This window comes from Macaca mulatta, chromosome X, assembly GCF_049350105.2.
Source record: "Macaca mulatta isolate MMU2019108-1 chromosome X, T2T-MMU8v2.0, whole genome shotgun sequence".
NCBI classification, from domain to species: domain Eukaryota; kingdom Metazoa; phylum Chordata; class Mammalia; order Primates; family Cercopithecidae; genus Macaca; species Macaca mulatta.
In genome coordinates this window covers 141,793,852-141,816,901 of record NC_133426.1, presented here as the reverse complement: position 1 = coordinate 141,816,901, position 23,050 = coordinate 141,793,852, and the positions used below count along the sequence as shown (strand labels likewise).

At 39.8% G+C, this 23,050-nt stretch overlaps 1 protein-coding gene across 30 annotated transcripts in view; it reads left to right on the top strand.

Annotated features, from left to right (window-relative positions):
• Positions 1–4,779, top strand: part of ZNF75D (zinc finger protein 75D) — a 43,981-nt gene extending 39,202 nt beyond the window's left edge. For all 30 annotated transcript variants that reach the window (XM_077989343.1, XM_077989332.1, XM_077989341.1 and 27 more), the window contains one exon: positions 2,720–4,779. In XM_077989343.1, the coding sequence (XP_077845469.1) occupies positions 2,720–3,429 (710 nt within the window). In that variant the 3' untranslated portion in view covers positions 3,430–4,779. The remainder of the gene's footprint in view (positions 1–2,719) is intronic.
• Positions 4,780–23,050: the final 18,271 nt, after the last annotated feature.

The window sequence follows — 23,050 nt, the reverse complement described above, 5'->3', positions numbered from 1 at the left end:
CTTAGTTTAGAAAATAATAATTCAAGTCAATATCAATAAAAGTTAAGGAAAAGTTTCTAATTTCCAAACATTTTGATATAATTATTTTTCCAACTACAATATTTTATAGACCTTTTGTGAGAAGAATATTAGTGTAATCCTAAAAAAGATAACATTCAAGTGATCCTGTTCAGGTCAGGTTGCCTTGTTAAAATGAGTTAGAATTCACATAATTCCAATAGTATTATTGCCTCTTGAAATTCAAATGTAGAGCATATCCATCATATTCAAAATGAGTTCCACAACTTACATTTATTTTGATCTAGTTAGAAATAAACCCTAAATTTAGGACTGGTAAAAAATATATTTAACAAAGACATGGGATTGATCTAAATTTTACTTTACAGGTAAGAGAAAATTACAATTCAGTATGAGGACACTTCGTAAGTTTTACCAATGCCCCCATTTATAATTAGGCCAACTGTATCTTGAGTGTATATGAATGTGTGAATAAATACATACCAACATATACAAACCAATTCACACCATACGATTCTTCAAAGATGTTGCTTGAAATGGCTTATTCTCTAGTTTGGGATAAGTGGTGTTACATAATCACTTAATTTTCTCTTAATCATTTTTCCCTTTTGTTTATAATGATTCACTTAGTATGTTTCATGTGGGTCATTAATATATTTTTGCAACAAAAATCCAGTAGCAGTAGACAGAAATGTTAACTTAAAGGACTACTGGGCAATCAAAGTTTAAATTATTGCATGAAAGTAGAGCAGATCACACGTAAAGTCTTCTGCCATGGGATATATTGTTCCATGACTGAAAATTGTGATTTGGTTCCTAGAACATAGCTCTTGCTCTAAGGTGATACATATCAATGTGTAGCTCCAGTCCTTATGAATTAAGTCTGTATTTTACTGGTTTGAGAAGGTGAATTTCTCTGTGTGTGTGTGTGTGTGTGTGTGTGTCAGAGTCTCACTCTGTCACCCAGGCTGGAGTGCAGTGATGCAATCTTGGCTCACTCCTACCTCCACCTCTTAGGCTCAAGCAATTTTCCTGCCTCAGCATCCTGAGTAGCTGGGACTACAGGTGTGTGCCACCACGTCTGGCTAATTTTTGTATTTTTATTAGAGACATGGTTTCACCATGTTGGCTTGGCTGGTCTCGAACTCCTGACCTCAAGTGATCGCCTGCCTTAGCCTCCCAAAGTGCTGGGATTACAGGCATGAGCCACCGCGCCTGGCCTGAGAAGGTGAATTTCTTGCTACAGACAAATGCAAAATGCCTCTGCAATAGTGGGTGAAGCCCACTCTCAAGGGCTTAAAGAGTTCAACTTTGAAACAGGGCAGCATGGGCTGCCTCTGCATTTCTTCATAGCAAGTCTATATGCAAGCCACTGAGCAGCACCACTGATGGGAATCCAAAGGAAAACGGCTACAGCACAGTGGAAATCCACCATGGTAACATAAAGTGATTTCTCAATTAAATATTTTGCTATATCAAAGAGAAGTAGGCAAAGGCACATGGTAGTAAATCTAGTCAGAATGTCTACAGGTCCCCATTACCTCAAATGAACTCAGTGAACTCAGGGACCAACCAAGGTTTACACTGATTATTTTGATATAAAAGATAAAACCAGAAAACTTTAATGTTTTCAAGCATTTATGGCACAGACATAGGGAAGTACAAATATTATAGCTTGTATCTTCAAAAAGCTGGGCAATTCACGCTGCTAAAGTGAATCAGTCACAATTTTAACTTCATTCTTATATTTGATACATTTTTGTGTGTAGAGTACAGGGTGTGCAAATTAAGCAATTTCAATAAATATTAGAAATGTCAATTATTTTGCAAATATAAAGTGAGTGAAATCAGCTAATAATGCAATCCAATAAAACATGTGTTAAACAGAGCTTTTTCCCCATGAATACTTTTTACTCTTTCCTTTGAACATCTCGATACTTAAATACATTTTCTTTTATTGGCTTGCAGAAATTAAGCAAAAAGTGAACTATTACCTAGCTACAAGATAATAAATAGTAATAAGAGTTTGGAGCTGTCCAGTTGTAATAAATAGAAAATTACAAATATAGTGAAATATGCTGCAAGTTAATGCTCAAAAATGTAGCCATCTGAACTACAAAGTACACAATCCTACTAGTCTTCTGAAGTTGTCATTAGTTCATGGAAAACGTAAAGAAGAGCAGAAACTCCATTTAGCTTTTACCTTTCCAGCAGCTCCAGTGCTAAAGTTATATAATCATGTATGTTTGCCCAAGACGAACTGCACATTGGTGTTAGTCACATATTCTGTTTTATCCAGAGTTCAATCAACAAGGCTTTATTTGCACTTCTTTTTACATTCAGGAAACAATAAGCCTACCCAGGCAGGCTTCTGTTGATAATTGCCTTCTTCTGTTGGGTGTGGGGATATAAGCCACCCTGCTATGTTATTTTTCTTGTTGTGGGGTCCCAAACTGGTTTGTCTTTTTCTTAACATTTTAAGAATTTTCTTTTAGTTATCTCATATTACTTAATGGGTTTATTGTTGTGCCTATCAGGGAGGATCAAGGAGAAATGGGTCTATGCCATTTTGTCCAGACTGGACCAGAAATCACTTGTTCCTGTATTTCTTTTAAAGCAATCATCATTGACTTTTCCCTCCATTTATGTAGCTTTCTTGCACTGGGACACAGATGGCTGATTATTCTGTTTATTCTGACAGGGTTAAAGCTAAAAAATGACACTGGAAATGATCATCCTATATCTGTTTCTACATCAGAAATACAAACATCAGGATGCAAAGTATCAAAAAAGACCAGAATGAAAATTGCCCAGAAAACAATGGGCAGGGAAAATCCTGGTGATACACACAGTGTACAGAAATGGCATCGAGCTTTTCCAAGGAAGAAAAGAAAGAAACTTGCAACTTGTAAACAAGAGGTTCCAAAACTTATGGATCTTCATGGGAAAGGCCCCACAGGGGAGAAACCTTTTAAATGTCAGGAATGTGGGAAAAGCTTCAGAGTTAGCTCTGATCTTATTAAACACCAGAGAATTCACACTGGAGAGAAACCCTATAAATGTCAACAATGTGACAAGAGGTTTAGATGGAGTTCAGATCTTAATAAGCACTTCATGACCCATCAAGGAATAAAACCATATAGATGCTCATGGTGTGGGAAAAGCTTTAGTCATAACACAAATCTACACACACACCAAAGAATTCACACAGGAGAGAAGCCCTTTAAATGTGATGAATGTGGAAAAAGATTCATTCAGAACTCCCACCTTATTAAACACCAGAGAACTCACACAGGTGAGCAGCCTTATACATGTAGCATATGCAAGAGAAACTTTAGTAGGCGATCAAGCCTTCTTAGACACCAGAAACTCCACAGAAGAAGGGAAGCATGTCTACTGTCTTCAGACTGAGGAAAATTACCATGTAGACCTTGACTTTAGAAGTGATGGAATAATACAAAATTATGAGGCACCCAATGATAGGAATCTGTCATTAATAGAACATTTGGGAAGGGTACATGTTACACTTCACAAAAAGGAATCTAAGCTGATTGTCTTATTCAGCATTGCATCTTCTGTGCCTAGCACAAGAGTGATACATAAGGAGTATTTTATAAATAAAAAAATGAAAATGTAGTGATGAAATACCTTTAGCTATCTATCTATATGTATATATCTGGTTATTCAAAACTTCCACACCCCCAGTCATCTAAATTTTTCAAGTATCAAGTGCTCAACAGACATATGATGGTCAAGGCTCTTAGTCTCATTCTTTATTCTTTGTCAAGAGAAATGGAAAGAGTACTTGGGCCCTCTTAAGGGAGCTCAGAGAGAATTACTAAACTAGGGACAATTTCAATAGCTACCATTCTATCTACATGAACAATCGAGGCCAGGACTCAGGGAACTTTACTCTGTAATAGAAAGAGAGGAGTCAATGTTTGCCCTGAGAGAATTGTCCCATTCTCATTGCTTCTCTCCTGAGTACCCACTACCACAGTGTCTCTGTCAAGGAATTACAAGTAGCAAGGAAAGGTCTGAATGTAAGGACAGACCTAGGGACCTTGCAAGCACTTGATATCTCTCCTCTTGCTGACTGTTTCAACATAGACATACAATGAAATGATGAGGGAGGCAGTCTCGGCCCTCATCCAGGTATCTGTTTTGTTTTGTTTTGTTTTTGTAGAAAGCACAGATAAGTGGTGAATGGTCTTTTTCTGACTTTCATTATTATGTGGACTGTGTGGAGGCTTTCAAACTGTTGCCATACTGCTGCAGGACCTAAAGGGAGCCCCATCTTTATGGCTGATCAAGTACAACCCTATATGCCTGAATACTCTGCAAGAAGGCCTGGAGATTTTGCAAAACTGATTTATTGAGAATGGCAAGGAGAACCTTGTGAACTTTTAGCTTTGGTGCACAGCTGATACCAGAAGGGAACATCCTGAAGTGTCAGAGCAAAGTAAGGCATATGGCTTAGAGTGATGACCCCAGTCAGAACCAGGCCAGATGGAAATTGCTTTCTGATGTTATTGGTCTTCTTTTCCCTATTAGCCAAAGTGACTATCTCTTAAGAGAAGATAATGTGACGTCAAGGGAAGTTGGAAGTCATGGATTTATATCTATGTCAGATCCTGGTTTATAATGTTGGCCAAGGCTTATTTATATATGTTTATTTAGTATTCCATAAAATTGTACTTTGCAATGAAAATGACATGTTTTATGTTAAATTTAGACAATAAAGAAAACTTTGTCACCAAATCACTCAGAAATGGCCAATGTTTGCTTTTTTGAAATGGACGTCTTCAGATATTTTTTCCACCAGGAGACCGTTCTAAGCCTGTTTCCAAATGTATAAAATGAGGATTATAATTCCTACCTCTTAGGGCTACTGTGAGGATTAAATGCGCACATGTGAGCATGCCTGACACAATGATTGGCCACAGTCGGTGTTTCCTAAACATTTGGAACTTTCTTCATTCTTCCTTCAGCTAGTTATTTAGAAAAGAAAATAAACTTTGTCTACTTGCCCAGCTTTTAAGCGTTCTTCATTAATGAGTTTTCCATCATTTCTAGCTGGTTTTTTTAGGCCCACTAATGATGGTCAGAATGGTAGCCTTCTGACATGACATTCATTCTGTTCTAGAGATGCTCCTCTCTAGTCAGCCTGAAACAATACACTGATGTCCCAGTTCAGGTAGGTATACTGTTCATGAGTAACAAAACCAAAATATACTACAAACCCTCAACTTGAGATTCCTGAAAATGGAGGGGAGGTGATGGCTAGGGGTGGAATTTTTGTGGACAGTATTTATGCTATTAGGTGCATCCTCAAGCCAATAAAGTGGAAATGAAAGAGGAAAGGGGTGACCTCATATAATGGCCTCTATAAAGAATGAAAGTGCTAAGCCAAAAGGAGGAAGTGACCTGGGAGGAAAGGATCTCATTATATTCCTAAAGGCTTGGAGACTATGACTGCCTCACCACTCCCCCAACCCAGAATGATCTGAGATTGTGCGTTGAAACTAAAAGGGGAAATTCAACTTCTTGCAGGGGACTCCATTCTCTTTGTGTGAATTCATGTTTGCTAGCATCCTGGATAGCTGCTATCATACCACCATTCAAATAAATTTATTCATGTGGCTTTTATAAAGAAGTTTATAAAGAATTTTTATAAACTCAAAAATTCAAGGATGTACTAGATCAATGGACCCAGCAGTTATACTCACGAGAATCAGCAAAGTCCCCCAGAACAAGTCAGCAAAAGAGCACTCCACTTTCCCAAAGCTGCTTACCCCTGTTATAATGCCTGTTACCTTCAAAGCTTATCGTGCAGGTCCTCATCTACACTGGTATCATTATCAGCAGGGTTTGAGAGAAGGGAACATGGGTTCTATTTGAGAGATCAATTATTTAAGGCAAGTGGCAGGAAGTGACTGCCTTTAGATGGGTCTGAGCAGAAACAGAGAATTGAGATTTGTTATTCCAAGTTCAGATACTCCACCATCATTTGAATACAAGGGCTCCAGGAAAAAGCACATTCTTATCCCTGAGGCTGTGGAACAGGACCTAGAAATCAGGGCTCCTGGCTGACTCATTAGTGCCCAGTCTGCCTTTTCAGCCCTCTGACAGTCTCCTAGGGCCACATTCCCCATGCATCCTGACTACTCATGTCATCCCTTGCCAACTCAGAAAAAGAGGAGAAACGTATGTCCATGGAGACATGGGAAGTAAGGAAATAAATGGCAGAATGAGATAAAGGGAAGAGATGTCGTTCTATTGCATAACTGCCCACCATCTTCTCAGCACATGGCTAATAGACAGGAGCTCCATTGCCTTTCTGAGGACACAAGAGAAAGACAGCATACAAAAGCTCAGGAACTGGAGAAATGGACAGATTATTCATTCATGGGATAGAGTGAAGAGGCAGAATGCTCCAACTCTTGATCCCACAGGCAGAGATGGAACTGAAGACCTGAGCCAAGTGTGAGGGGGTGTGAACTCGTTTTCCAGTCTCTGTGCTCCCAGAGAAGATGAGCTGAGCAGAAAAAGATAAGAAAGGGTCTGGGAGAGCAGAGGACAGCAGGCTTTTTCCACTTGTATGCATTTGTGAGGACTGAGATTGGAAGTCAGGGACTCAGGGAGCAGAATGCCATTGCTTGCTGTGGATGAGACACAAGAGCTTGTGAGTGGGGCAAGCTTACCCTATGACAGACTCAGGTCTCCACTTTTTCCCTCCCAGCAAACAATGACATGGCTTCTACCCATGGGCCTTTTTGGGTTCCTTCTAGCTCCTTCTCCACTCCCAAGAAACCTCTTCCTCCTTCATTGCCTTGTTCCGTCTGCCACAGGCCAATCCTGCTCCTGCCACTTTGCCACTTTCATTCTTTCAGGGAAGGAGAGGAGGGGCCCAAAGACAGGGTGTAGTGAGTGTTATTGTGTTCCACTGTTCCCAGAGGAATGGGCACAATAACTGAGAGTGGAAAGGCAGAGTTAGGGAGAGAAGAATAAACAAAACGGAATCATGGCCTAGTCTTTTGTCAAGTAATTTAAAGGCTCTCCTTGCTACCTCCCCTTTAATCCTTGAAAAAAACTAAATGGCAGGTAGGTGGGCATGGTGATGACCATGTTGGGGAGGAAGCTGTTCCTCATTTAAAGGAGGGGGTCACCTACAAACTTCTGTTCTTGGCTCAACAGCGAAGCCCTCCCATTCTCATTCTTGTTTTCTTTGCCTTCCTCTTCTCCCTCCATGCTGCCTGATCCTTCCTACCATTGTGGGTTCATACATGGGACACTGGTGGGGAAGAAGGGACAGGGAGCCAGGGAAACTCTCAAGGACCAGCAATCATGAGATATAAAGGGAGAGGTCAGGAGCCATGTTTGAGGGCAGCAGAGGGACAATATCACTCTTAGATCTGGACAACCAGGGAAAGAAGGGAGGGAAGGAGGCCAGGTCAGCTTTGAGAAGCAGTTCTGCTCCAGGGCTGGGAGTTAGGGAGGAAGTAGGGAGGAGGACCTGTGCAATGCCAAGAAAGATTTTCCTTGTCCCTCTTTAGGCTCTGTGTATCTCAGTGTGAGACTTGGGATGATTAGTTGACCATAAATGTATGATTTTGGTGACTGGCAAGATGGCCGAATAGGAACAGCTCTGGTCTGCAGCTTCCAGTGAGATCAATGCAGAAGATGGGTGATTTCTGCATTTCCAACTGAGGTACCCAGCTTATCTCATTGGGACTGGTTAGACAGTGGGTGCAGCTCACAGAGGGTGAGCAGAAGCAAGATGAGGTGTCACCTTACCTGGGAAGTGCAAGGGGTTGGGAGAACTCCCTCCCCTAGCCACGGGAAGCCCTGAGGGACTGTGCCCTGAGGGATGGTGCATTCTGGCCCAGATACTACACTTTTCCCACAGTCTTCATAACCCACAGACCAGGAGATTCCCTAGGGTGCCTACGTGACCAGGGCCCTAGGTTTCAACCACAAAACTGGGCAGTTGTTTGGGCAGACACCGAGCTAGCTGCAGGAGTTTTTGTTATAACCCAGTGGTCCCTAGAAAGCCAGTAAGACAGAACTTTTCACTCCCTGGAAAGGGGCTGAAGCCAGGGAGCCAAGTGGACTAGCTCAGTGGATCCAACCCCCATGGAACCCAGCAAGCTAAGATCCACAGGTTTGAAATTCTCGCTGCCAGCACAGCAGTCTGAAGTCGACCTGGTATGCTTGAGCTTGGTGGGGGGAGGGGCATCCACCATTATTAAGGCTTGAGTAGGCGGTTTTCCCCTCACAGTGTAAACAAAGCCACCAGGAAGTTAAAACTCCGTGGAGCCCACCACAGATCAACAAAGCCACTGTAGCCAGACTGCCTCTCTAGATTCCTCCTCTCTGGGCAGGACATCTCTGTAAGAAAGGCAGCAGCCCCAGTCAGGGGCTTATAGATGAAACTCCCAACTGCCTGGGACAGAGCACCTGGGGGAAGGGGCAGCTGTGGGCGCAGCTTCAGCAGACTTAAACATTCCTGCCTACCATCTCTGAAGGAGTAACAAATCTCACAGCACAGCGCTCGAGCTCTGCTAAGGGACAGACTGCTTCTCAAGTGGGTCCCTGATCCCCGTGCCTCATGACTGGGAGACACCTCCCAGCAGGGGTGGACAGACACCTCATAAAGGAAAGCTCCAGCTGGCATCTGGCAGGTGCCCCTCTGGGACAAAGCTTCCAGAGGAAGGAACAGGCAGCAGTCTTTGCTGTTCTGCAGCCTCTGCTGGTGATACACAGGCAGACGAGGTCTGGAGTGGACCACCAGCAAACTCCAGCAGACCTGCAGCAGAGAGGCCTGACTGTTAGAAGGAAAACTAACAAACAGATAGGAATAGTATCAACATCAACAAAAAGGACGTCTACACAAAAACCCCATCTGAAGATCACCAACATCAAAGACCAAAGGAAGATAAATCCACGAAGATGAGGAAAAAACAGCACAAAAAGGCTGAAAATTCCAAAAACCATAATGCCTCTTTTCCTCCAAAGGATCACGACTCCTCGGCAGCAAGAGAACAAAACTGGACAGAGAATGAATTTGACAAATTGACAGAAGTAGACTTCAGAAGGTGGGTAATAACAAACACCTCTGAGCTAAAGGAGCATGTTCTAACCCAATGCAAGGAAGCTAAGAACATTGCAAAAAAGTGCGAGAAATTGCAAACTAGAATGACCAGTTTAGAGAAGAACACAAATGACCCGAAGGAGCTGAAAAACACAGCACAAGAACTTCATGAAGTATACACAAGTATCAATAGCTAAATCGATCAAGTGGAAGAAAGGATATCAGAGATTGAAGATCAATTTAATGAAATAAAGCATGAAGACAAGATTAGAGAAAAGATAATGAAAAGGAACAAAGCCTCCAAGAAATATGGGACTATATGAAAAGACCAAACCTACATTTCACTGGTGTACCTGAAAGTGACCAGGAGAATGGAAGCAAGTTGGTAAACACTCTTCAGGATATTATCCAGGAGAACTTCCCCAACCTTGCAAGACAGGCCAACATTCAAATTCAGGAAATACAGAGAACACCACAAAGATACTCCTTGAGAAGAGCAACCCCAAGACACATAATCGTCAGATTCACCAAGGCTGAAATGAAGGAAAAAATGTTAAGGGCAGCCAGAGAGAAAGGTCAGATTACCTACAAAGGGAAGCTCATCAGACTAACAGTGGATCTCTTAAAAGAATTTTCAACCCAGAATTTCATATCCAAACAAACCAAGCTTAATAAGCGAAGGAGAAATAAAATCCTTTACAGACAAGCAAATGCTGAGAGATTTTGTCACCACCAGGCCTACCTTAGAAGAGCTCCTGAAGGAAGCACTAAATATGGAAAGGAAAAACTGGTACCAGCCACTGCAAAAACATACAAAATTGTAAAGACCATTGACGCTATGAAGAAACTGCATCAAGGAATGGGCAAAATAACAAGCTGGCATCATAATGACAGGATCAAATTCACACATAACAATATTAACCTTAAATGTAAGTGGGCTAAATGCCCCAATTAAAACACAGAGATTGGCAAATTGGACAAAGAGTCAAGACTGATCACTGTACTGTATTCAGGAGACCCATCTCACATGCAAAGACACACATAGGCTCAAGATAAAGGGATGGAGAAATATTTACCAAGCAAATGGAAACAAACAAATGAAAAAAAGAAGGGGTTTTCTGATTAAAAAAAAAAAAACTAGTCTCTGATAAAACAGACTTTAAACCAACAAAGATCAAAAAACACAAAGAAGGGCATTACATAATGGTAAAGGGATCAATGCAACAAGAAGAGATAACTATCCTAAACATATATGCACCCAATACAGGAGCACTCAGATTCATAAAGCAAGTTCTTGAGACTTACAAAGAGACGTAGACTCCCACACAATAATATTGGGAGACTTTAACACCCCACTGTCAATATTAGACAGATCAACAAGACAGAAAATAAACAAGGATATTCAGGACTTGAACTCAGCTCTGGACCAAGCAGACCTAATAGACATCTGCAGAACTCTACACCTCAAATCAACAGAATATACATTCTTCTCAGTACCACATCACACTTATCTAAAACTGATGCCACAATTGGAAGTAAAACACACCTCAGCAAATGCAAAATAATGGAAATCATAACCAACAGTCTCTCAGACCACAGTGCAATCAAATTAGAACTCAGGATTAAGAAACTCACTCAAAGCCTCACAACTACATGGAAGCTGAACAACCTGCTCCTGAATGACTACTGAGTAAATAACAAAATTAAGGTAGAAATAAGTTCTTTGAAACCAACGAGAACAAAGACACAACGTACTAGAATCTCTGGGACACAGCTAAAGCAATGTTTAGAAGGAAATTTATAGCACTAAATACCCACAGGAGAAAGCAAGAAAGATCTAAAATCGACACCCTAACATCACAATTAAAAGAACTCGAGAAGCAAGAGCAAACAAATTCAAAAGCTAGCAGAAGACAAGAAATAACTAAGATCAGAGCAGAACTGAAGGAGATAGAGACACGAAAAACCTTTCAAAAAATCAATGAATCCAGGAGCTGTTTTGTTTTTTTTTTTTTTTTTTTTTTAAAGATTAACAAAATAGATAGACTGCTAGCCAGGCTAATAAAGAAGAAGAGAGAAAAATCAAATAGACACAATAAAAAATGATAAAGGGGAACTGATCCCACAGAAATACAAACTACCATCAGAGAATACTATAAATACCTCTATGCAAATAAAATACAAAATCTAGAAGAAATGGATAAATTCCTGGACACATACACCCTCCCAAGACTACACAAGGCAGAAGTCAAATCCCTGAATAGACCAATAGTAAGTTCTGAAATTTAGGCAGTAATTAATAACCTACCAACCAAAAAAGCCCAGGACCAGACAGATTCACAGCCGAGTTCTATCAGAGGTACAAAGAGGAGCTGGTACCATTCCTTCTGCAACTATTCCAAACAATAGAAAAAGAGGGTCTCCTCCCTAACTCATTTTATGAGGCCAACATCATCCTGACACCAAAACCTGGCAGAGACACACACACACACAAAAGATTTTAGGCCAATATTCCTGATAAACATCAATGAAAAAATCCTCAATAAAATACTGGCAAACCAAATCCAGCAGCACATCAGAAAACTTATCCACCACGTTCAAGTCAGCTTCATCCCTGGGATGCAAGTATGGTTCAACATATGCAAATCAATAAACATAATCCATCACTTAAACAGTACTGATGACAAAAACCACATGATTATCTCAATAGATGCAGAAAAGGCCTTCGATAAAATTCAACACTCCTACATGCTAAAAACTCTCAATAAACTAGGTATTGATGGAACGTATCTCAAAATAATAAGGGCTATTTATGACAAACCCACAGTCAATATCATACTGAATGTGCAAAAGCTGGGAGCATTCCCTTTGGAAACCACCAAAAGACAAGGATGCCCTCTCTCACCACTCCTATTCAACATAGTATTGGAAGTTCTGGCCAGGGCAATCAGGCAAGAGAAAGAAATAAACGGTATTCAAATGGAAAGAGAGGAAGTCAAATTGTCTCTGTTTGCAGATGACATGATTGTATATTTTGAAAACCCCATCATCTCAGCCCCAAATCTCCTTAAGCTGATAAGCAACTTCAGCAAAGTCTCAGGATACAAAATCAATGTGCAAAAATCACAAACATTCCTATACACCAATAATAGACAGAGAACCAAATCATGAGTGAACTCCCATTCACGATTGCTACAAAGAGAATAAAATACCTAGGAATCCAACTTATAAGGGATTTGAAGGACCTCTTCAAGGAGAACTACAAACCACTGCTCAAGGAAATAAAAGAAGACACAAACAAATGGAGAATCATTCCATGATCATGGATAGGAAGAATCAATATTGTGAAAATGGCCATACTGCCCAAAGTAATTTATAGATTCAATGCTATCCTCATCAAGCTACCACTGACTTTCTTCACAGAATTACACACACACACACAAAAAACTACTTTAAATTTTATATGGAACCAAAAAAAAAGAGCCCATATAACCAAACAATCCTAAGCAAAAAGAACAAAGCTGGAGACATCACACTACATGACTTCAAGCTATACTACAAGGCAACAGTAACCAAAACAGCATGGTACTGGTACCAAAACAGATATATAGACCAATGGAACAGAACAGAGCCCTCAGAAATAACACCACCCATCTACAACCATCTGATCTTTGAGAAACCTGACAAAAACAAGCAGTGGGGAAAGGATTCCCTATTTAATAAATGATGTTGGGAAAACTGGCTAGCCATATGCAGAAAACCATAACTGGACCCCTTCCTTACACCTTATACAAAAATTAACTCAAGATGGATTAAAGACTTAAATGTAAGACCTAAAACCATAAAAACCCTAGAAGAAAACCTAGGCAATATGATTCAGGACATAGGCATGGGAAAAGACTTCATGGCTAAAATGCCAAAAGCAATGGCAACAAAAGCCAAAATTGACAAATGGGATCTAATTAAACAAAAGAGCTTCTGCACAGCTAAAGAAACTATCATCAGAGTGAACCAGCATCCTATAGAATGGGAGATAATTTTTGCAATCTATCCATCTGATAAGGGGCTAATATACAGAATCTACAATGTACTTAAACAAATTTACAAGAAAAAAACAACCCCATCAAAAAGTGGGTGAAGGATATGAACAGATACTTCTCAAAAGAGGACATTTATGCGGCCAACAAACTATTAAAAAAAAAGCTCATCATCACTGGTCATTAAAGAAATGCAAATCAAAACCACCAAGAGATATCATCTCACACAAGTTAGAATGGTGGTCATTAAAAAGACAGGAAACAACAGATGCTAGAGAGGATTGGAGAAATAGGAACCCTTTTACACTGTTGGTGGGAGTGCAAATTAGTTCAACCACTGTGGAAGACAGTGTGGCGATTCCTCAAGGATCTAGAACCAGAAATACCATTTGACCCAGCAATTCCATTACTGGGTATATACCTGAAGGATTATAAATCATTCTACTATAAAGACACATGCACATGTGTGTTTATTGCAGCACTGTTCACAATAGCAAAGACTTGAACCAACCCAAATGTCCATCAATAATAGGGATAAAGAAAAAGTGGCACATATACACCATGGAATACTATGCAGTCATAAAAAAGGATGAGTTCATGTCCTTTGCAGAGACATGGATGAAGCTGGAAACCATCATTCTCAGCAAACACACACAGGAACAGAAAACCAAACACTGCATGTTCTCACTCATAAGTGGAAGTTGGACAATGAGAACAAATGGACACGGGAGTGGGGGGAACATCACACACTGGGGCCTGTCTGGGGGTGGGGGTTTAGGGGAGGGATAGCATTAGGAGAAATACGTAATGTAGATGATGGGTTGATGGGTGCAGCAAACCACCATGGCACGTGTATACCTATGTAACAAACCTGCACATGTATCCCATTTAAAAAAGAAAGAAATATAACTAATCATATGATCCAGCAGTCCCACTACTGGGTATTTGTTCAAAGGAAATGAAATCAATATGTCAAAGGTGTAGCTGTACTCTTATATTTCCTGCTGCACTATTCTCAATAGGCATGATATGAAATCAACCTAAGTGTTCATGAGTAGATGAATAAAGAAAATGTGGTATATAAAAAAGTATGATTTTATTTATGGGGTCTCAATTTTGTTCTATTTGTCTATATGCCTACCCTTATGCCAGTACAACACTGTTTTTAATTATTATAGGTTTTACAGTAATTTCAAAATAAGGAAGTGAGAGTCCTCCAGTATTGTTCCTCTTTTTCAAGATTGTTTTGGCTATTGGATGTGTCTTGCAATTCCATGTGAACTTTAGTGTTGGCTTTTCCATTTCTGCAAAAAAAATTTTTGGAATTTTGATAGAGATTGTATTGAATTTGTAGATTGTTTTGTGCAGTATTGCCATTTCAGGACTACTAAGTCTTTTAGTCCATGGACACAGAATGTCTTTCCATTTTTAGATGTTTTTAAAATTTCTTTCAGCACTATTGTATAGTACATATTGTCCAAGTCTTGCACCTCCTTGGTTGAAGTTATTTCACTGTATTTTATGTTTTGATAATGTAGATGGAATTAATTTATTTTCAGATTGGTCATTGCTTGTATGTAGGTATATGACTGAATTTTGTGTGTTGATCTTATATTCTACAACTTTGCTGAATTTATATATTAGCTCTGATTTTTTTTTTTTTTTTTTTTGGATTCTTTAGGATTTTCTATGATAAGATCGTATCATCTGGGAATAGAGATAGTTTTATTTATTCCAATTTGAATGGATTTTTTTCCTGATTGCTTTGGCCAGAACTTCCAGTACAATGTTGAATAGAAGTGGTTAAAGGGGGTGTATTTGTCTTATTCTCGAATTCAAGAGGAAAGCTTTCTGTCTTATACCATTAAATTTTATATTAGCTGTAGGTTTTTCATAGATACCCTTTATCAGATTGAGGAAGTTCCTTTCTAGGCATGCATTTTATCCTAAGGTACTCCTCTTTATGACAGAGCAATACAGAAAGACACACAAAACACACCAGATTCACTACAGCTTAAGACCAGCCTCAGAATTCTCTTTTGTATTAATCAAAACTTTACAGAGGAGATAAATGGTGACTTTTACCATTCATTTAACCAATTTGCACACACACAGAGAGAGAGAGGCCAGAGTCTGAATGGTAAGAAATGTTTACCCTTTTGCTGTCTTGCCAGATTTTTGGGTTCTGTCTCCCTGAGCGGCCCTAGTGACCCTGCTTGACTGTATGCAAACCATTGCCATGAATTAAGAATATTTTCAAATAGCTTACAAATTTTTGAGAAATCAGGCAGAAAGAGAAATATGACTCAAATTCTGTTTACAAAAGTATACTCAACATATATAAAGTATCAGGAAGCCTAAAATCCCAAAAGCTAGTGTAAGGTTAAAAAGCTGGTGTGCTCTATCAACTCCTGTGGTCCCAACAAAGTTAGCCTAGGAATTTCAGATAAATGGAACAAACGATGACTTGCCAGAAATGCATAGGAAACAAAATATCAATTCACAGAAACAAATAAAAGCCTTCCACTAGAAACTTATATATATAATATGGTTTGATATGTGCATATACAAGCAAAGCCAGAGGAAAATAAACAGCAAATGAATAAAAATTAGAAACAAAAACAAACAGGAAACCAAACCTACATTTTTTCTACTCAATTTACCTTGGAGGCGTGTTACGCACAGCCCCAAAAAACCCACACAATGAATGCTTTATTCCTGATACACAATATAATAACCTTAAGTTCACCAATATCTTCATACATCCTGTGTAATCAAGAGATTTACTCTGGGCAAACAACCAATAAGTACTCCAGTGCCAGCACTATATATGCAAAACATTAAACATAGCGTGAAGCATGCATGTGATAAATTTGGCTCCACACTAAATCCAACTTCATGCTTAACTATATTTTAAAAATTTGCCAAACTGCTGATGGCTTTCTTTACAATACTTATTTTGCATTAATCAAGACTAAGAGCTTTAACTATGAAAATGTTAATTAGCCAATTCTCTATCATATTTTAAAGAAAATTTTATTATCTAAACTTTTTCTACATCTTTTCCCCATATTTACTGGTTCCTTACTACATTGTTTCATAGATAACCTTTTCAAATCTGTAATTTGAACTAACTTTTAGGAACTTATGAATTAGACAAAATTACTTTTTTCTCACTATTAGCACAACATTTTCTGGCACATTTTGTATGCAGAATTATGTGTTAACTAGAATTCTTATCTTTAGTAACCTAAAACTGTAGTGAAACCCTAAAGAGCAAGAAACCCTGAACTATCAGATATGGGCATTTATAGATAAGAACAATACATGATTTTAGAAACATATTTCACCATATCACAACCCTTTCTTTATTGGAAATGATGCAGATATTAAGTGTGCATCAAAAATAATTTTAAGATTTTAATTTACACACAAGTTTGCCTAAAACATTTATCCCATTCATTGTACACAATTCTTTCACTTTTTTTTTTTTTTTTTTTTTTGAGACAGAGTCTCGCTGTGTCTCCCAGGCTGGAGTGCAGTGGCGTGATCTCGGCTCACTGCAAGCTCCGCCTCCCGGGTTCACGCCATTCTCCCGCCTCAGCCTCCCAAGTAGCTGAGACTACAGGCGCCCGCCACCACGCCCGGCTAGTTTTTTGTATTTTTAGTAGAGACGGGGTTTCACCATGTTAGCCAGGATAGTCTCGATCTCCTGACCTCGTGATCCACCCGCCTCGGCCTCCCAAAGTGCTGGGATTACAGGCTTGAGCCACCGCGCCCGGCCTAATTCTTTCACTTTTAACAGTTTATCTAGATTATTTCTGTATACTGAGATATTAGACACTATCATTTAAAGTTAGCTATTTCCTTGTTAACCATATTTTTAATAAACAGTGAGCATCATTTAGGTGCTCATGTAAACCTAAGTAAGAGTCTCAAAGTTAAATACATGGGTATTTTTGCCAATAACTCAGAAGATTTAGCTAACATTAAATTACTCTTATTTTTCACAAAAATAGGCATGCAAACTAAGAACATTTTGCTTTGACTGGGTTTATAGTTTTATTACCTTCTATGCCAAATCCTGACACTTCAAAATATCTAGCAGAGACAAATATAAAATCCAGACAAAAATCTATGCTGACAATTCTGAAGGCATTTCGATTTTTATTTTACCAATAATTTAAAAACCAGCATGTTTAGTAAAGTTACACTTATGTGAACTTGAAAATTGCTTAGACTTAATTACTTAATTTATGAATGCTCTTTTACTTACAAGCCAATTTGGTGAACACAACATATAGCTATAAGTGTACATACAAATAAACATATCTAGACATGCATATACATACACAAACAAAGATTCAATAGCTTTTACCTTGGAACCCTAGCCACGAGATAGCAATACAAGCTCACCGGTTTTATTTTGTTTGCCTCAATAAGTAATCCAATGAAGGCTGTGAATCAAAATTTTGGATAAAGCAATTACCGTGGCAGTTTGATTTTTAAAGGCCAACCTTCTTCAGACTCTAAAGAACACTGGGGCCAAACAGCACCAAAGGAGAACATCACATACTAATTAGGCCTGACCCTGCTTAGAACAGCAACACCAAAGCCTGGATACATGCAATTCTATTCCATTTTCCCATTCAACAGCAAGCTCCAGATTCCAAACAATATGGGGGCCAACAGTATTGCAACGGCAAGATAAAATTCTAAGGAGGGCTTAGTATTAGGCCTCAGAGCCTTTGCCGAGGGGATTCCCCTTGGAGAGGTTGAGGTCCAGAAGATCCCCTGGGGTAACCCTTTTTGGGGTCCACTCTTAAGAGTGTCAGACGTCTTTGACCTTAGGTGGGCACTGGTGCTGCTTTGCATGTCTTTCCTCCAGAGGCAATTGCCTACTATTAGCTTTCCTTTGGTTCCTGTTTGTAATCCCCGACTTTTAGCATCCTTATAATTTGATAAGGCCATGCTTTCCCATGCTTTCTGTTCCACTAGAGTGATAACCATGAACTATAATAATAGGAATGGAGGCTGGGTGGGCTTCTTTTGTCCTAAGTCAGTTGAGTACGATTAGGGAAGAATTTAACATAAGAAAAGAAGGTTTAGGTTACCTGAAACATGTGTGAGTTCGCCCTGAGCTGTGAGTTTGCCCTGAGCTGTTGCACAATTAGGGATCAAAGACCACAACCAAAAAAGACAGGAAAGAGTCCTTCAGAGTGGCCCCAGCCAGAAACCGGCAGTTGCCTCCATGTTTAGGCGCTGCTCATCAAGGGTACCGAGTTGGAAAGGAAAAGAGAGAGAGAGGGAGATATTCCCCTGTATGGAGCAGAAAGGAAAAGGTGAAAAATAAATCCCAAACTTTGGGCTTACCTCCTGGCTGGCTCACCAGAATATGTCATAATGGAGGGTGTCCAGATTCTTGGCATCTTGAACGAAGAATTGGACAGAACACACAAGCAAAGCAAGGAAAGAGTGAAGCATCAAAAGCAGAGATGTATTGAAAATGAAAGTACACTCCACAGGGTGGGAGTGGGCCTGAGGATAGGGGGCTTAAGAGCCTGATTACAACATTTTCTGGGGTTTAAATACCTTCTAGAGGTTTCCATTGGTTACTTGGTATACACCCTACATAAATGAAGAGAATAAAGTAAAGTTACAAAGTCATTTACTAGGTGTACGACCTGTGTAAATGGAGAGGATATTTCCTGTCATAGCTGAAGTGTTTCCATTTGATTTAGTTCTAGGAAGTCAGCATGAGTTGGCCTTGTGTTCTCTTCCTCCAGACCCTATTCTCTTGCCTCACTTCTCTAGTGCTTTTACTACCTTTACCTGGAGTTCTTTCCCCAAATTTATTGTGTTCCGCACTTTGAATTTTTAAAGAAATCTAATTTACACTTGAGACATTTTCATCCCACAACTGAGATAAGCCTAAAATGTTGTTCTGGGTTACTGTTCAGTCTCTGCTTTGTATATTTGAAAGTAATGAAAACACAACTAATAAAACTCAAATGACTTCAACACACGGTGTTTTCCCCCACCAAAAACACGGTTGCATACAGTTCAAATTATGATATCTACATGTTCTTGTCCTTGAAACTCCTCTACTGATTCTGTTAGAGTAGGCAGATAGCTGGACATGAGTAGGAGGGGGAAACCCTGAGATAAAAAGGAAATCTGGAAAATCTCACACCTTAGAGACCACCAGAAACCAACATGCTAGATATGAGCAGAGAAGAGGGGAAATACCTATGCAGGAAGTAATGCCCCTTAAGACACCCAGTAATCACTCACTCTGAAGTTAGCAGGTGAAAATGTAGCTAGTTACATGCCGGTAAGAAGAGAAAGGGAAAAGGAGAAATTCTTAAGAGATATGCAGGTGCAGTAAATACAGATTTAGTTTTATACAACATTCTGGATGTGGTGGTAATAATCAATGCAGCCACTAGGTAGAATTCATATAGTACACAGGCCTGCTCATGTACATCAACTGACAGTTAGGAAGAATCCCACAACCCTGGGGAGTGAACTAGATGAGAGACTTAAGGTTGGGGCAGAAAAACTAGCCAAAAAGGCAGAAACTTAAGACAGAGGCAGGAAGGTCAAGAAAAAAACCTGGCCTAATAAAGCCCGCAATACAGAACTCTCACTGCTGTTGGCTCATTCTCTTTCGGCAGCTCACACTGCCTCCTCTTTCAGGGTGTTCTGTCTCTCTAAATAAACTCTCTGTTATTTTCCTTCAATAAATTCTCTTTTTTTTGGCTCAAATGTCTTTTGCCCAAATTCATTCTCCCAAGAAAGACAAAGGACTGAGGACTCTGCACTTCCCAGTAACAATTCAACTTTTATATCATCAGATCAATACTTTGCAAATGAATCCTGATTTTCTCTGCATTTAAAACAGACACTACCAAAAGAGATTACAGGTAGCATGTTACAAATCTGGCCATTTATTTTTATTTTTAATTGTGTGAACCAGATATTAAGAAATGCATAATATCATTGTACAATTCTCTATCAGATATCATCAAATCTAAAAGGTCATTGAATATAGTATACATCCTGATTTTAGATATGCCACACTAGGGAGAAACATTCAATGGATAGCAGAATAGTAACCTTTCATGGGGAAAAAATCCTCCGTCTTCTCCAAGTCCACAACAATGATAGAGGAACTATGTTTTGTAAAGAGGCCAAAAAATATATCCCTGAGTAAAAGTGAGATAATCATCTCCATGGACCAATATGGGATGCAAAGAACAGAGGAAAAATGGAGCTGAAGTTACAGCCTGTTTGGCTTCATGAGCAAAAGTAAATTGCTATGGCCATAAATTCATATCCAAAGGGTCTTGGTGGGGGTGGGGTGGGGACAGGAGTCAGGTTTACCCACAGGATGGCGAGGGGTAATGAGAGGCAGAGGCAGTGGCTGTGTGTCTGTTGTTTCTGCTGCTGAGAACCATCATGTAGGCAGTCGTTTTCCTGTGGCACCATTACCCCAGGTTCAACACTCAACATTGGCCTATCATTTATGGCTAACTTTTTGTGGAATAGAAGTAAGTGATTATGACCTGAAAGGACATCATGACAATGGTTGCTTCTAGGGAGGAAAGGAGGTCAATGGGACTGAGGAGGGGCATGACACAAGGAGGAGGAGGAGCCCTTGAAAAAAATGAGGTCTGGAAAATCTGACACCCCGGAGACCACCCAAAACGCATATGGTAGATATGAGCAGAGAAGACGGGAAATACCTATGCACAAAGAAATGGCCCTTAAGATGCCCAGTAATCGCTCACTCTGCAGTTAATCTGTCAGAATGTAGCTAGCTACAAAATATAGCTCCAGATAGAGGAGCTATATTTTGTAAAGAAGTAAAAAAGAAAGACGGCAAAGGAGAAATTCCTAAGAGATATGCTGGTGCAATACACACTGATTTAACCACTCTACAACATTCCTGGGGTGGTGATAATGAGCAATGCACCCATTAGGTAGAATTCATATCCAACATTGGGCCAACACATGTGCATCAACTGACAGTAAGGGAGAATACCACAACCCTGGGGTGGGAACTAGGCAAGAAAAAGGCAGGGACTTGGGAAAACTAGACAAAGAAAAAGACAGAGGCTTAAGATAGAGGCGGGGACTTACGAGAAAACAGCGCATAATTAAAATGGCAACACAGAACTCTCACTGCTGTTGGCTTGTTCTCTTACAGCAGCCTGCTCTGCCTCATCATTGAGAATGTGTTGTCTCTCTAAATAAACTCTCTGCTATTTTCCTTCAATAATTTCTCTTTTGTGGCTCAATTGTCTCTTGGCCAAATTCATTCTCCCAGAAACATAAAAGACAGAGGAGTCTGCACTTCTCAGTAACAATTCAACATTTATATCATCAGATCAATACTTCTCAAAAGTATCCTGATTCTCTCTGCATTTAAAACAGGCACCACCAAAAGTGATTACAGATAGCATGTTACAAATCTGGCCATTTATTTTTATATATAATAGTGTGAACCAGATATTGAGAAATGTGCAATATCATTGTATAATTCTCTATCACATTTCATCAAATCTAAAAGGTCATAGAATATAATACACATCTTGATTTCAGATATGCTACAGTAGGGAGAAATGTTCAATGGAGAGCAAAATAGTAACCTTTCATAGGGAAAAAAAATCCTCCATCTTCTCCAAGTCCACAACAATGATAGAGGAGGTATATTTTGTAAAGAGGTAAAAAAGATATATTCCTGCATAAAAGTGAGATAACCATCTCCATGGACCAAAAGGGGATGCAAAGAACAGAGGAAAAATGGAGCTGAAGCTACACACAACCACACTCCATGGCCAAAAGTAAATTGCTGTGACCAGAAATGCATATCCAAAGGGACTGGGGTGGAAACAGGAGTTAGGTTCACCCACAGGAGGGCGAGGGGTAGTGAGAGGCAGAGGCAGAGGCAGTGGCTGTGTGTCTGTTGTTTCTGCTGCTGAGGACCATCATGGAGGCAGTCGTATTCCTGTGGCACCGTTACCCCAGATTCAACACTCAACATTGGCCTGTCATTTATGGCTAACATTTCGTGAAATAAGAAATTATGACTGGCAATGACATCATGACAATGATTGCTTCTAGGGAAAGAAGGAGGTCAATGGGACTGAGGAGGGGCATGAAAGGAACGTAAAATTTATCAAAAGTATTCTGATTATATTAAACATTATGCTGAAATCCAAGTCAATTCAACAAAAGTTTACAATTAACCTTCTACATAAAAAGCACAATTCCCTAATTACTAACACTTCTTGATCTTCCACACATCTCCAAGTATATTCTCATTCAACCACTTAATCCAATATATAGTTTCTACACCTGCACTGTGTGCCCGGGTCTGTGCTGCATGCTGGGCTATAATGGATAAATGAGACAGATGTGGGGTCCTTACTGTCTAGTGGGCCACACACATGAGCAAATAGCTACAAGGGAGTAGAATTAATGTTAGGGCAGAAGTAGTACTGATTGTTGTAGGAGCACAGAGAAATTGAGGCCAAACTGAGAGCAGGAACTGGGTCAGGGGAATTGCAGTCTATGCCGAGATTCTAAGGACCCATCCTTCCAATAAATGCCACCCATATGCCAGACCGTGCTGCTGGGGGCTAGGGTCAGACCCGTGACCAAGACAAAAGCCCCCTTGCCACAGCTTCACAGCTTACATTCTGGGTGGGGGACACTGTCAATAACCAACCAAACCTGTAAGAATATGAAATTTCAATAGGAATAAGTACTTTGAGAAACCATGAACAAGGTAAGGGTGTGCAGTGTGCCCGGCAAGGGAGTCAATACTAGGGTTGTCAAGGAAGGCATCTCTTGGGGGTTATTGGAGTAGAGACCAGAACCAAGGGACAAGCCA